Below are 13,823 nucleotides of genomic sequence, written 5' to 3' on the forward strand. Positions count from 1 at the left end.
ATCTGTTTCCTCTGGTTACCGTCCTTTCTGCCAGTGAAACAATTTTTCCTTATTTACTGTATCTGAACCCTTCATTATTTTGACCACCTCAAATAAGGACATATTCTCCTGCCAATCCCATGCACAACATTCTGCAGTTCTGACACCATAATAACCTCTCAGCCTGTGCCCAATTTTACTGCTTATTAGCAGAGCTTCAGCTTTATTTAGACAGTATCATAAATGCGCTGAGCAAATAGGAGGTGGTAATTTAATCTTTGGGTCTACTTCAAACTACACAAGCATGGTTGCCACGTTGTATTATAACAACTGATATAGTACCTTCAACATAGTACAATTTCACAGAAGCAATTATCAAGCACATTTTGACACTTAACCACGTGAGGAGATATTAGGACAGTTAAGCAGAAGCTTTGGTCAAAGTGGTAGGTTTAAGAAGTGTTTGAAGGTGTGATAGTAAATTTTCTTGAAAATGGGTATTGTAAATCAAGGTCTCGCTTGTCCGCTTTGGATCGACTTTGAAAAGCTATAGCTGCGTATTTTGCCCTGAAAGGTGGATGTCTGTCTGCAGCAAAAAAGGGATTTCTGAATCCTACTAAATGAAGTCTTTATAGAATCATACTGCACAGAAGGAGGCCATTTGGCCCATTGTGCCTGTTTTGGCCCTTTTGAAACTAATTAGACCCACACCCCTGCTCTTCCTACGTAGGACTTGGGAACAGGAGTAGGCCGTCAAGCTATTTGAGCCTGCTCTGCCATTTGGTAAGATATGATTGTGGCCTCTACTTTCGTGCCTACCCCTCATATCCTAAGAGAGGAGAAAGAGGTAGAGGGCCGGAGAGGTTTAAGGAGGGAATTTCGGAGCTTTGGGGCCAGGCAGCTGAGGGCACGACTGCCAGGAGTGGAGCGATGATGATGCTGAAGAGGCCAGAATTGGAGGAGTGAGAGATCTCTCTGAATGTTTTAGGGCTGGAGGAGATTACAGAGGTAGGGGGGGGAAGGCCATGGAGGGATTTGAAAACAAGGATGAGAATTTCGTAATAGAGTCATTGCTTGACCGGGGAGCCAATGTAGTGAGCACAGAGGGTGATCGATGAATGGGACTTGCTGGGAGTTAGGATACCGGCAACAGAGGTTTGGCTAACCTCAAGTTTTATTATAAAAGCAAAAAACTGTGGATGCTGGAAATCCAAAACAAAAACAAAAATACCTGGAAAAACTCAGCAGGTCTGGCAGCATCTTGCTGCCAGACCTGCTGAGTTTTTCCAGGTATTTTTGTTTTTGCTCAAGTTTTATTTGAACCCCTGGGGCAAATGACAGCTTTTTTTTTTGCTTACTTGCAAGTCTCCACACTTCAAGGCATGAGTAGGTTGCAAAGGCTACCTCTACACATTTGAAGTCTAGTGATGTATGCGCATAATGTATCAGCTCAAAGCGCTTCACTGGAGAGCTGCAAATTTTTCGAAATAAAACGAGGGAGGGAGGTGCAGGTCGGGGAGTGCTCCAGGAATATTCTGCAGCTGAAAGAGTTTCTTTGCTGGCTTGTAAATTAAATAATTTACTACCCATAACATTCAGTGCTACAAAAGGATGATTCTTTGGCAAGCTGTAAGCTCAGAACTTCAATGAACATGCGCAATGGTTTATGTGACGTGAATAAATAAGACCGAACAATACATTGCTGCATAACGATGTTTTATAAGAACAGATCCACATACGTAGTTGCAGTGAGTTATTGCATTGCGTATTGTTACTTCAGTTTGCAGATGTGTTAGTAGATTTTTCTTTGAAAATGGGTACTTGTAAATCAAGGTCTCACTTGCCCGCTATGGATTGACTTTGAAAAGCTATGGCCGTGTTTTTTGCCCTAAAAAAAAACAGGTGGATCTCTGTCTGCAGCAAAAAAAGGGATTTCTGAATCCTATTAAATTATGTCTTTTTATAATCATACTGCACAGAAGGAGGCCATTCTGCCTGCCATGTCTGTGTTGGCTCTTTTGAAACAGCTAACCAATTAGTCCCACACCCCTGCTCTTCCTTCATAGGAAACATAAGACTTGGGAACAGGAGTAGGCCATTAAGCCATTTGAGCCTGCTCTGCCATTTGGTAAGATCTGATTGTGGCCTCTACTTTCCTGTCTACCCCTTGTATCCTTTGACTCCCTTTTCAGTCAAGAATCTATCCAAATGAGCCTTAAAAATGTTCAATAACCCTGCCCTTACTGCCCTCTGGGGAAGAGAATTCCACAGACTGATGAACTAGCCCTTATAGCCATGTAATATTTTTCCTTTTTAAGTCTTTATCTAATTCCCTTTTGAGAGGTGTTATTAAATCTGCTTCCACTGCTCTTTCAGGCAGGGCCTTCCAGATCAAAACTCGCATTTGAAACAAAATTTTCCTCATCTCCATCTCTGGTTCTTCCACCAATTACATTAAATCAGAGTCCTCTAGTTACTGACCCTCGTGCCAGTGGAAATAGTTCCAATTTACTCACTCCATCCGAATCCCTCCTGGTTTTGAGCATCTCTATTAAATCTCCCCTTCGCCTTCTCTGCTCTAAGGAGAACAATCCCGGCTTCTCCTGTCTCCCCATATAACTGAAGTCCCTCATCCCTGGCACAGTTCTAGTAAGTTTCCTTTTATTATCTCCAAGGCCTTGATGTCCTTTCTGAAGTGTGGTGTCCTAAAGTGGACACAATACTCCAGCTGAGCCTAAACCAGTGATTTGTAAAGGCTTAGCATAACTTGTTTTGTATATTCTTAATAGATGACGTAGCAAGAGAGAGCAACTGGTGGGGAAAAAATGTTGCTGGGAGCAGGGTAGGACTTTTTTATTGTCGTTGCAGGCACCAACAGGCCAATCAGAGACTTCTTCACCTAGACTTCCATAACCTTACTTAAACCATTACACCTGAGATCTAGGACCTTTCATCACTCCTGACTTCACAGGAACAGTTGACAACCATTCAGCCCCTTGAGGCCTGTTCTGCCACTCAATAAGAGTGTGACTGATCTGTAGCCCAACTCCGTCTGTCCATCTTAGTTCCGTAACCTTTCATACCCTTGTCTACAAAAATCTGTCTCAGTTTTGAAATTTTCAATTTGGCCCTTGGCTCAACAGCTTTTTGGGAGACAGGGTTCCTGAATTCACCCCTAAATGGCTGATCTCTAATTTTAAGGTTATGACCCCTTGTTCTGGACTTACCCTCTGCCCCTCCCACCACAGGAGACTTTCTCTCTATCTACCCTAATCAAATCCTTGTCTCAAGCATCTCCATTAGATCACTCCTTAATCTTCTATACTATATACTTCAGTGTCTCTACAAGCCTAAAGTTTATTAGCGAATGTTGATCTTCCAAAGACCAAACTAACCTCCTCATTGTTTATTTCTGTTTTGCAGTTTTTGGGAGTGGCCTTTCTAGGAATTGGTCTGTGGGCATGGAGTGAAAAGGTAAGGCCGCCCAAATATGGGAAATACACAAACAGCATTACATAAAATAGACCCAGGCTTACTTTGGTTTCATTTTAACAAAATGTCTTCAGTGGAGAATATTCCTGTTTGATTAGGGTGACTAGATTTTCAGAAGTCAAAATTGGGACACGTTGAAAAATGTTGGGAAGGTCGGGCCCTGTGATGATGCACATGTTGGGTGACCAATGACTATAGTCTGAGGGAGGGGCAGTTTAAGGTGGGAGGTCATGTGCTGACATCTCCCAGAATATATCTAGTCAGAGTTGGCAACCCTACTAAGACATCAGTTGAACATGCTCCATGATTCTTGGACCTTACTAGTTGCCTAGCAGTCTGTCACGGCACCATGCTGCACTTGGGCCTTTGTGATTGGTCCTTACCGCTTAGCATAACTCAATCACCCTCACACCCACTCACCTTCTCAGAAAAGAACAAGCTAGATCTATCATCACTGACTATTAAATTGGATGGCATTGGAGGAGCCAGGAGGACTTGAGGTGACCAGAGATTAAGCGTGACCTTTAATTAACAAGTTCAACTGCATCCATTACTTCTGGTGAGTGATTGACCAGTCACGGGGCCACATAGCACACCCCGACAGTCTCCGACTGACCAATCAGAACCGGGTATTCACCTTGTGGGCTGTAGTTTTTGGGGGAGAGAAAGTAATTTCAGAAATTGTTTATTTTTCTTATGGGGGAAAATAGAAGAGGTGGGGTGTAAATAAAGTTAATGCAGCTGGAGACTGTGCCAGAAAACAAATGGAAGAACACACAAGTTTCACAATTAGAGCTGTCCCATTGAGAACCATTTTGGGGGGGGGGGGGACAAAAACTTTACTCCCAGCTCTGGATGCCGGCGAGAAGGATTTGTGTGTGTGCAAGAGTGCCTTGGCACAGCCCCTTCATGGTCAGTGAGTGGGTGGCGTTCTGATTCCCAGGGTGCAGAACAGTGCGAGAGGGTGTTTTTTTGGGTTTACCAACAGTAAATGATGTATAGGAGAGGGGAGAGGAAGTGAAGAAAAGAGACACTGATGTTGTATGAAAAGATGAATGCTGACTTAGGTATGGTTCATGTACGAGGGAAAGTTGCAAAGTGGGGCGCCAGCTATTCTGAGTAAATTGGGATGTTTAATGAAAAACCAGGGGGACATCTGGTCGCCATGTATTTGGGTGGAGGGAAAGGGGGATGGGGTACAGAATGGGATAAGGGAAACAGAGGAGGGGGGGGTAGGGTAGAAGAGAGCGGGAAAGTGGGGAATTGAACAGGGTAGAGAGGGGAGAGAGCTGGGGAGGCAGTAGCAGTGGGAGGGGGAGAGAGGAGACGTTTGAAGTAAAGCATGCTGCAGTTCTTGACAACCCTCGAGTTATAGAGTGACATCTTTAAATCGGAGTCAAGGGATAGAAAAGATTCAGTGCGGCCAATTTCTAGCTCAGTTTGCTGATTGAAATTCACTGCAAGTTGGACTGCTCTCTGAACAGCTCCCACTGCCTGAAAGGTCAGGTTTTCAAAAGAAAGGAATTAAGTTGAAGGGCATTGAGGCATTAGAGAAGGTACAAAAAAGATTTACCAAGATGATACCAGAACTGAGAGGGTATAACCATGATGAAAGCCTGAACAGTCTATGGTTCTTTACCCTAGAAAAGGGAGGCTGCTGGCGGGAGCCTGATGGTTTCCTTTCAGATGACGAAAGTGTGACAGGCTAGATGTGGAGAAGATGTTTCACAAGTGGGGGAGACCAAAATTAGGCGGTATAAATATAAGATGGTCACTAATACATCTAACAGGGAATTCAGAAGAAACTTCTTTATTTGGAGAGTGGTGAGAATGTGGAACTTGTGACCACAAGGAGTGGTTGAGATGAATCATATAGATGCATTTGTGGGGAAGCCAAATGTACAAGCAGAGGCAGTAAGGAATGAAAGGCTATGTTGAGACGGTGAAATGAAGAGGGTGGGAGGAGGATAATGTAGATCACAAACACTGGCATAGACCAGTTGGGCCAAATGGTCTGCTTCTATGCTGGACATGCAATAGTAATTTTCCAAAGGGAATTGAGTATATAATTTGAGGGCTATAGGGAGAGAACAGGTGGGAGTCTGGACTAATTGGAGAGCTCTTTCAAAGAGCTAGCATGACAACAATGGGCCAGATGGCCTCCCTCTGTGCTGTATGATTTTATGATTCTGCATCAATGCCTTTTACTTGGGGCTGCAGATCGTGACTGATTCAGTCCTGGAATGTAGTGGTATTATTTAATGAATAATGAATGTAGTCAGAAATTTTTTTTACACATACAATTGGTCCCTGAAAACGACAAATGAAAAGGATACAGAGAATTTTTGTTGCAGTGACGTGCGGAGCATTGGGAGTGGATAGCAGATGGATGTCTGATGAATTAAATACTGAGTTATTAATAAGACACTGGATTGTTTCAGTCGTGCCCAGTTGTCTATCTGGGTCACTAACCCTCTTTGGCCCATGTTCTAATGATACGGGCTCATTAATTGGGTCCAGAATTAGTGCCATTTGAAATTTAATGGTTGTAAATATTTATGACAATGAAAACAAAATGGTTTGCAGCAGACACATTTTCAAAATTTTGGTTGAGAAAAAATTTGCATTTTTACATTTCATAGCCACCGGACATCCCAAAGCACTTTACAGCCAATGAAATACTATTTGAAGTCTAGTCACTGCTGTAATACAGGAAACGTGACAACCAATTTACACACAGCAAACTCCCACAAACATCAATGACTTGATAATCAGTTTTTGTCGTTATTATTAAGGGATAAATATTGCAAATTATTGGGCTGAATTTTCTCTCCGGGGGCAGGAAGCAGAGGACAGGACTGTTTCCCGGTGCGGAACCCACCCCGGGGGGTAGAAACACAGCCAGAGGTGCCATCTGTCCGATAAGCTGTTAAACTGAGGCGCTGTCTGCCCTCTCAGGTGAACATAAAAGCTCCCATGGCACAATTATGAAGAGAAGGGGGTTCACTAAGAACAGATTCCCTAGTCATTATCACATTTATGTTTGCGGGAGCTTGCTGTGCGCAAATCGACAACGTCTCCTTTCTATTCAGTTGGGTATAGTGGATGGGGTTGAGACTGGAAGGAACTGGAGAGGAGTGCAGGAAACTAGAAGAAAGAGGAGCCGTTTAAAGCAAGAAGATCTATCCTTCAAGCACCGTTTTTGACCTTGAGTTGAACTAAAAAATAAATGATGGTGGCACATGCACAGGGGTTTTATGTATCTTGTTATAAAATTGCAATGGGTTGGAATCTGTGGGTTTACTTGTGGTTGTCCGCAATATGCACATTTGGGAAAGGTACCAGAATTTGGTGAATGGCCCGTTTGTGAAGTCTGGTTGTGAGTTGAAGTGTTTTTGCAGCATGGGTTTGACCAGCTTCCTCCTTGCAGGAGTCATAGATCAAAGCCAGTTGGTGGCTCTCGCACCTTTATTGTGCCAACATCATTAAAACAGATTACCCGTCGCTGTCTGTGGGAGCTTGTTGTGCGCAAATTGCTGCCGTGTTTCCTAAATTACGTCAGTGACACCAGTTCGAAAGGAAAAGTAGTTCATTGACTGTAAAGCACTTTGGGAATGTACTGCGGGTGTGAACAGTGATATAAATGCAAATGTGTTCTTTCTTTAGCAAGTAAGAATCCTGGCAGAATTTTGAGTTTCTTTCTGCTCTTCCATCCACCCCTCTCCTTACCACCTCCTCCAACTGCTGTTTTCCTTTTAAATTATCCTGGCAACACTTCCAATAGGATCATCCATTAACTGCTGAAATCCTAATCTGATTTGTACCTCCATGAGTGCTGTGCTTTAAATAGAATCACCTAGAAATTGAAAGGCTGAAACTAGGCTGTTCAGCCCAACCAGTCTGCCTTGAGGTTTATCCTACACTTAAACAACAACCTTAATCCCATATACCCCTGATCGCTTCTCAGCCTTTTGGCTAAGATCAAGTGTAGTCGTGAAGCGATGGCTATAACCAGTCGAGCCCCAGACCATGGGGTACCTAACACCGTTCGGGTGACGGTGAAGGACAGCAAAGGAGGAGCACCCATGGATCGGGCCTTCTTCATCGAGCGGATCCTGTTGAAGGCGTGTGGATTTGAAGCGGAGGAGACCTACTCCCTGCAAGACTTCCCCAGCGCTGGATTTTTCAACGTGACTTTCAAGCGTGTGGCAGCTTGTGTCAAGTTCCTGAGGGTGTTCGAGGAGAAGAGAGACCAGCTGGAGATGAAGATCCTGACCGCTCTTTGCTCTGCCGTTGCAACGGGACCGGGTGGTGACGGTGCATCTCTACAACCCCTACGTCCCTGTCGCCGACGTGTTCACCTTCCTCGCCAGGTACGTCGACAAGGTTGGGAGCTGCACCGAGGTTAGAGACGCCTTCGGCATTTGGACATGCAAACGCCAGGTCAAGGTCACGGTCAAGACCAATAGTAAGGGAACCATCTTCCACCCTCCTTCCAGATTCGTTATTGGGGGAAGCCGTGGCTACCTTGTCTACGCTGGGCAGCCCAAACTTTGTTGCTCATGCGGCAAGTCTGGTCATGTGGCGGCCAACTGCAGCGCCGCCCTCTGCAGGAACTACAAACAGGAAGGGCACCAGACAAAGGACTGCAAACAGGCTAAGTGCTGCAACTTGCGTGGTGAGGCAGGTCACCTCTACAGGACCTGCCCCAAATGTTGCCTCACTTATGCACAGGCAGCCAAAGTCAACGAGGGGCAAGTAGAGGAAATGCTTCGTGTCACTACTACCAAGGACACTTGCTACACTCCAACCACCATGGCCCCCAGTGAGAACAACAGGACAAAGGAGGGCACAGAGAGAGACAAGGTGGAGGAAAAGATTGAGGCAGCAGACAGCCAATCAACAGCACTGCCCCCTGAACCTCCCACTCCTCAGGAGAGCGAATCAATGGAGGAGGAAGCAGCGGAAAATCAGCAGGGGGAGTGGCAGCTGGTGAAGAGAGCCAAAAGGAAGAATGGGCTAAGAAGGGATCAAGCCACTTCCCAGACAAGTGGCAAGAGGCGTCTCCCATCCGACACGGATGACGAGGGCAGCTGGTCTTCGGACGAAGAAGGGAAAGGGCGGCGCCTACAGAAGAAGCGGCAAAGCTCTAGGGACTTGGAGGACGAGACACCTGAGCTGCAGAACATTGGAGACAATGAGGAGACCAGCGCACCCCAACTTTGCCTGCAACCCGAAGAGGCCAGCGCACCCCAGCCCCAGGAATCTGGGAGCAGTGAAGTGCTCAGTGCACCCCAGCTCCGGGAAGCCAGGAGCAGCAATGCCCCAGAGGGGGAGAGGATTGGAGAAGCTTCTCCAACAGAGGAAATTTCAAACCCTGCTCTCTGCACGGACCCCCAGATGCCACCTGAGCAGAACATCTCCAATGGGGAGTTTCAGGACAGTCTCCTCAACCCATCCAAAGTGAGGCAATTTGTGAACACTATGGGTATACAGGAGCAGACCAAAGGTCTGGCACTCTCAGAGACAACAGGTTTGGTAAGAGACTTAATGCTTTAAAATGGGTGTAAAGATTGTATCCATAAATGTGCGTAGCATTAAATCTACTACGTGATGTGTTGCGACCTTGGACTACCTTGCCAAGGTCAAAGCTGACCTGTTGTTTCTGCAGGAGTGTGCGATACCACACCTCAGCTCCTACAGGCAATGGTCACAATGGTGGTCCCATGGGCCATCGATCTGGTCGGGAGGAAATGACTCTCGTTCCTCCGGCCTGGGTATTCTGCTGCGGGGAAGCAACTTCACCGTCTCCGAGGTTAAGGAGGCGGTGGGCGGGCGCCTCCTCATAGCAGACGTAATGTACAAGAATGCTCCACTCCGGGTAATTAACGTGTACGCCCCGTCACAAGGGGCAGAGCGGCTGGCGGTTTTTCAGCAGCTCCCACTGCTGCTGGCGACCTCCAGGCCGGTCGCTCTGGGCGGTGACTTCAACTGCATCGTCGATGCGGCTGGACGATCCGGCAGGGCCCACAGCACTTTGGACGCTACGTCCAGATCCCTGATGGAAACAGTTAAGGATGCCAAGCTGTATGACATCTTCAGCAACCCTGCAGATGGAGCGCAGCGTAGATACACCTGGTCGCGGCCAGACGGGTCCATCCGTTCCAGGATAGACTTCCTGTTTGTGTCCTGTGCATTCGCAGTCAGATCCACTGACGTCAAGCCGGTGTTCTTCTCTGACCACTGCCTCCTACTGGCTGACTGTCACTTAGAGGAAGACCAGAGGGTGGGCAGGAGGGCATGGAAGCTAAACGTGCAACTGCTGACCCCAGAGAACATTGAGGAGCTCGAGAGGGATTACAAAGGCTGGAGAACCATGAAACCCCTCTGAGTCCCTGACACACTGGTGGGAAGCGATCAAGGAAAACATCAAGAGGTTTTTCATCCTCAAAGGTGCCCAGAAAGCTAGAAAGGAACAGAGGGAAATGTCCCGACTCCAGAAAAACATGCAGAATCTGCTCCGGCTGCAGTCGATGGGGGTCGATGTCAAGGAGGAACTCCAAGAGGTGAAGAGCCAGCAAGCCTCGCTCTTTGCCTCGGAGGCCTCCAAGATTGTCTTCCATTCCAGAGTCCGCTCCATGGAGCAGGATGAGACGTGCTCACGTTTCTTCTTCCAAAAGGTACACAGAGAGAGCTCTGTGATCAGCAGCCTGAAGGAAGAGGACAGCTCAGTAAAGTCATCGCAGTCCGACATTTTGAGGATCAGCAAATCCTTTTATACCGGATTGTATGACATGAAGCCCACAGACAGCACGGCCTCCCAGTCCTTCCTGTCTTCTATCACGGAGGTCTTAGATGACAGTACACGGGAGAGCCTGGACAAACCGCTAACTCCTGACGAACTGACTAAGACCCTTGAGTCCTTCGAGAAGAGTAAAACTCCCGGAAGCGACGGCTTGCCGGCGGAGTTGTATTCGGCTCTGTGGGACTTGATCGGCCCAGACCTCCTAGAAGTGTACGAGAGTATGCTCCTGGCCGGTAGTATGTCAGAATCCATGAGGAAAGGCATCATCACCCTCATCTACAAACACAAGGGGGAAAGGGAGGAAATTAGAAATTGCCGACCCATTTCACTGTTGAATGTGGACTATAAGATTCTCTCCAAGGTCATCGCCAACCGGGTCAAGTCCGCTCTGGAATTGGTGATCCACCCTGACCAGACCTGCACTGTGTCGGGCAGGAAGATCTCTGACAGCCTCGCGCTGCTCAGGGATACAATTGCCTATGTGCAGGATAGGGGTGTGGGCACCTGCCTCATCAGCCTGGATCAGGAGAAGGCCTTTGACAGAATATCGCACACCTACATGGTGGATGTGCTCTCAAAAATGGGGTTTGGGGAGGAAATTTGCAATTGGATCCAACTGCTCTACACTAACATCAGTAGCACAGTCTCAATCAATGGGTGGGAATCGGATAGCTTTCCGATTAAATCTGGAGTCAGGCAGGGCTGCCCTCTCTCCCCTGTCCTGTTTGTGTGTTGCATAGAACCCGTTGATGAGTCCATCAGGAAGGATCCGGGCATAAGAGGAGTGACAATCCCAGGCAGTGGAGGCACTCGGGTCAAAGCCTCCCTGTACATGGACGATGTCGCCGTTTTCTGCTCGGATCCGCTGTCGGTGCGCAGACTGATCCACATCTGCGACCAGTTCGAACTGGCCTCGGGAGTCAAGGTAAATTGTGGGAAGAGCGAGTCCATGTTCTTTGGGAACTGGGCTGACCGATTCTTTGTCCCCTTAACCGTCAGGGCTGACGGCCTGAAGATGCTGGGGATATGGTTCGGAGGGACTGGGGCATGCGTTAGAAACTGGAAGGAGCGAGTGTCTATGGTGAAAAGAAAACTGGGCACGTGGGAGCGACGTTCCCTCTCCGTTGCGGGTAAGAACCTGGTCATCAGGTGTGAGGCACTCTCGCTGTTGCTGTACGTGGCGCAGGTCTGGCCCATTCCACACTCCAACGCGATGGCGATCACCCGAGCCATCTTTCGCTTTATCTGGAGGTCGAAAATGGATCGTGTCCGCAGGGACGCAATGTACAAGCCTCTAGATAAAGGGGGAAAAAACGTGCCCAACATCACCCTCATACTCACACCTTTGTGTGTGGCTGCATCAAGCTGTGCGTAGACCCTCGGTACGCAAACACCAAGTGTCACTATGTGCTGAGGTTCTACCTGTCCCCGGTGTTGTGAAGGATGGGTCTGGCCACGCTGCCGCGGAACGCTCCAAGTAGTTGGACCGTGCCGTACCACCTGTCCCTCATGGAAAAATTTATGCAGAGAAACAGCTTTGATCACAAGTCCATCAGGCAGTGGTCGGCACGTAACGTCTTAGAGGCCCTGCGGGAAAAGGAGAGGGTGGAACCTGTGGGATGGTTCCCCGAGCAGACTGTCAAAGTCATTTGGCAGAATGCCTCATCGCCAGAACTTTCCAACAAGCACCAAGACGTAGCTTGGCTGGTGGTGAGAAAGGCCCTCCCCGTCAGATCCTTCCAACACGCCAGGAGTCTCACCCCCTCTGCACGTTGCCCTCGAGGTGGCTGTGGTGGGGATGAGACTGTTGTTCACCTCCTTGTGGATTGTGCCTTTGCAAAGAAGGTCTGGAGAGAGATGCAGTGGTTTCTGTCGAGGTTCATCACGAGCAGTTCTGTGACACAGGACTCTGCTCTACGGGCTGTTCCCAGGGACACACACCGAGACAAACATCAACTGCAGCTGGAGGATCATCAACTCGGTGAAAGACGTGCTTTGGTCTGCCCGAAACTTGTTGGTCTTCCAGCACAAAGAGTTGTCCCCGACCGAGTGTTGCAGACTGGCACATTCCAAAGTCCAGGACTACGTGCTGAGGGACGCACTAAAGCTTGGGGCAGCCGCCGCAAAGGCGCAATGGGGAAAGGTCGCTGTCTAAGATCTTTCTGCCACAGTGCACCGAGGGACTGGGAACTGTTGAGAGCCCCTTGGACTGTACAGCTCAAAATGAATGTCTGCATTGAATACTAATTGTATTATAATTGTATTGAAGCACCTCAGAGTGCAACATGATGTATGTTGATAACTCCAATCCCATTGTCTGATTGTCTGCATTGACCATATTGAAATGATTGTAATATTCATTGATTGTAGTGATGCACCTAGTGATCCATGTGTAAAAGTTGAATCTGATTGTACTTATGCGATGGTGATTTTGAAATGTTTTGGAATGTTCTTCCAGATATTTTATGAATAAAGTATATTTTTCAAAAAAAATATATACCCCTCCTCGTCTCAACTCTTTATTTGCCTTTCCTTCAAACACCTGTCTGTCCTTTTCTTCAATGTTTGTGTGATTATTGCTTCAATCACTAAGTGTATGCTGCCTGTTCAGCAAATCACCCCAGTACTCACTGACCTACATTGGCTCCCGGTCAAGCAACGTTGTGACTTTAAAATCCTCATCCTTGTTTTCAAATCCCTCCATAGCCTCATCCCTCCCTATCTCCCTAGTCTCCTCCAGCCCCACAACCCTCCACAGTCTCTGCACTCCTCTAATTCTGGCCTATTGTGTTATCTCCAATTTTAATCGCTGCACCATTGGGGGCTGTGCCTTCAGTTGTCTAGGCCCTAAGCTCTCAAATTCCCTCCTGACACCTCTCCACCTCTCTCTATCTCGCTTTCCTCCTTTCAGACACTCCTTAAAACTCCTTTGACCTACCTTTGGGTCATCTGACCTAATATCTCCTTTTGTGGCTTGGTGTCATACTTAGTTTTACAAATTTTCCTCAGAAGCACCTTGGGAACGTTTCATTTTGTTAAAAGTGCGATGTGAATATAAGTTGTTGTATTTTGCAGTCTCTCAACCCTCCGCGCATATTTAAAAAAAAAAGTGCTTTCCTGCTAAAATCCTAAAGCTCTTAGGTTTACATACATCCCTATTTCCTCATTCTTCACTGCCTGATCCTGGCAAGCAATTGTTTCTATCAGCACTCTCCCAGGCCTTCATACTAAGGAGCCCAGCCTGTTCAATCTTTCCCGATAGGTATAGCCGCTCAGTTTTGGTATCATCCTTGCAAATCATTTTTGCACCTTCCGCAGTGCTTCTACATCCTTTTATCATAGGGAGACCAGAACTGTGCACACCACTCTTAAGTGCAGCCCAATCTTTCTACTTGTTACTTAGAAGTCTGGCAGTCAGCAAAAAATGAGCCATTGTTGATTCATTGCATTCCTGCTTGTGGTCATAATTGCTGCATGATCTGTGCCATTCACAATTCTTGGAAATCCCCATTCAGTTTTAAAAGCTTCACCAGGTTCCTGGATCAAT

At 47.2% G+C, this 13,823-nt stretch overlaps 1 protein-coding gene across 1 annotated transcript in view; it reads left to right on the forward strand.

The window, feature by feature from the left end:
* LOC144698006 (tetraspanin-5) overlaps nt 1–13,823 on the forward strand; it is a 92,870-nt gene that overhangs the window by 56,137 nt on the left and 22,910 nt on the right. The window contains exon 2 of the mRNA XM_078569977.1: nt 3,403–3,453. Coding sequence (XP_078426103.1) covers nt 3,403–3,453 — 51 coding nt within the window. The remainder of the gene's footprint in view (nt 1–3,402; nt 3,454–13,823) is intronic.

The sequence above is a fragment of the Cetorhinus maximus genome, chromosome 1 (genome assembly GCF_964194155.1).
Source record: "Cetorhinus maximus chromosome 1, sCetMax3.hap1.1, whole genome shotgun sequence".
In the NCBI taxonomy this organism is placed as follows: domain Eukaryota; kingdom Metazoa; phylum Chordata; class Chondrichthyes; order Lamniformes; family Cetorhinidae; genus Cetorhinus; species Cetorhinus maximus.